This window comes from Zonotrichia albicollis, chromosome 36 (genome assembly GCF_047830755.1).
Source record: "Zonotrichia albicollis isolate bZonAlb1 chromosome 36, bZonAlb1.hap1, whole genome shotgun sequence".
NCBI lineage: Eukaryota > Metazoa > Chordata > Aves > Passeriformes > Passerellidae > Zonotrichia > Zonotrichia albicollis.
Window position 1 is genome coordinate 1,210,884 of NC_133854.1, and position 1,556 is coordinate 1,212,439.

Here is a 1,556-nt window from a genome sequence, read left to right on the forward strand (position 1 = left end):
CCAGAGATCTTTAGAGAGGGTGAGACATTCAGGGATCCTCTGCTCTGGGCAGAGTTTGATTTATCCCAGGCTGACCCAGGAGTGTGATTGTGCTCTGACTGTAGCCAAAGGTTTCCCCACAGCAGGAAGAAGGTTGAGTGAGTCCCAGCAGTAGGGACTGTCTACAGGGAATGGCCCAGGTTTGGCTTCAAGCAGCCTCTCCTGACTTCTCACTGTCCTTTATCCATGAGCAGGTCCCCATGTGCAGCCCCAGCAAATGTCCAACAGCAGCTCCATCAGGCACTTCCTCCTGCTGGCATTGGCAGACACGCGGCAGCTGCAGATCCTGCAATTCTGCCTCTTGCTGGGCATCTCCCTGGCTGCCCTCCTGGGCAACGGCCTCATCATCAGCACCATAGCCTGCAGCCAGCACCTGCACACGCCCATGTTCTTCTTCCTGCTCAACCTGGCCCTCAGCGACCTGGGCTCCATCTGCACCACTGTCCCCAAAGCCATGCACAATTCCCTCTGGGACACCAGGGACATCTCCTACACTGGATGTGCTACACAGGTTTTTCTGCTGATCTTCTTCATGGGAGCAGAGTATTTTCTCCTGACCATCATGTGCTACGACCGCTACGTGTCCATCTGCAAACCCCTGCACTATGGGACCCTCCTGGGCAGCAGAGCTTGTGCCCACATGGCAGCAGCTACCTGGGCCACTGCCTTTCTCAACGCTCTTCTGCACACAGCCAATATATTTTCCCTGCCCCTGTGCCATGGCAATGCCCTGGGCCAGTTCTTCTGTGAAATCCCCGCCATTCTCAAACTTTCCTGCTCACACTCAAAGCTCAGGGAATTAGGGCCTCTTGTGTTTTCCATCTTTGTAACAATTGGTTGTTTTGTGTTCATTGTTTTCTCCTATGTGCAGATCTTCAGGGCTGTGCTGAGGATCCCCTCTGAGCAGGGACAGCACAAAGCCTTTTCCACCTGCCTCCCTCACCTGGCTGTGCTCTCCCTGTTCCTCAGCACTGGCACATTTGCTCACCTGAAGCCCCCCTCCATGTCCTCCCCATCCCTGGATCTGGCCCTATCAGTTCTGTACTCAGTAGTGCCTCCAGCCCTGAATCCCCTGATCTACAGCCTGAGGAACCAGGAGCTCAAGGCTGCAGTGTGGAGACTGATGACTGGATGGTTTCAGGAACATTAAACTGCTGGCCAATTTCTGCCAATCACTTGTAATAAAAGTCATCTTTATACTTCTTGTTGGTTTGGTTGTGGTGGTATTTTTCCCTTCGTTTTAGGTGTTCATAATTTCCACAAAGAAAAGCCATTCCTTGCACCATTTCTCATTTTGTTTCTCTCCACCTTCCCCATGGCCACAGACTGTGTCAATGAGGGTCTGTGCGCCTCGTGACTTTGAAGGAACTAAAGGATCTTGCAGCAAAGTTTTCTTCAGTGATGCCCTTTTGTTGCCTTTTCTGGAGCTGCAGCAGCAATGTCTGTGTGCAGAGCTGGGGGCAGATCAGTGCTGGCACAGCAGCTGTGCCCAGCAGCAGCAGCACTTGGTGTTGCCA

The 1,556-nt window shown here is 52.8% G+C and overlaps 1 protein-coding gene across 1 annotated transcript; it reads left to right on the top strand.

Moving 5' to 3' along the window:
- The first annotated feature begins 256 nt into the window (after nucleotides 1–256).
- LOC141726537 (olfactory receptor 14A16-like) lies at nucleotides 257–1,189 on the top strand. The gene has a single exon (XM_074531462.1). It carries the CDS (start codon nucleotides 257–259, stop codon nucleotides 1,187–1,189), a length of 933 nt encoding a protein of 310 aa, XP_074387563.1.
- The last annotated feature ends 367 nt before the right edge of the window (nucleotides 1,190–1,556 follow it).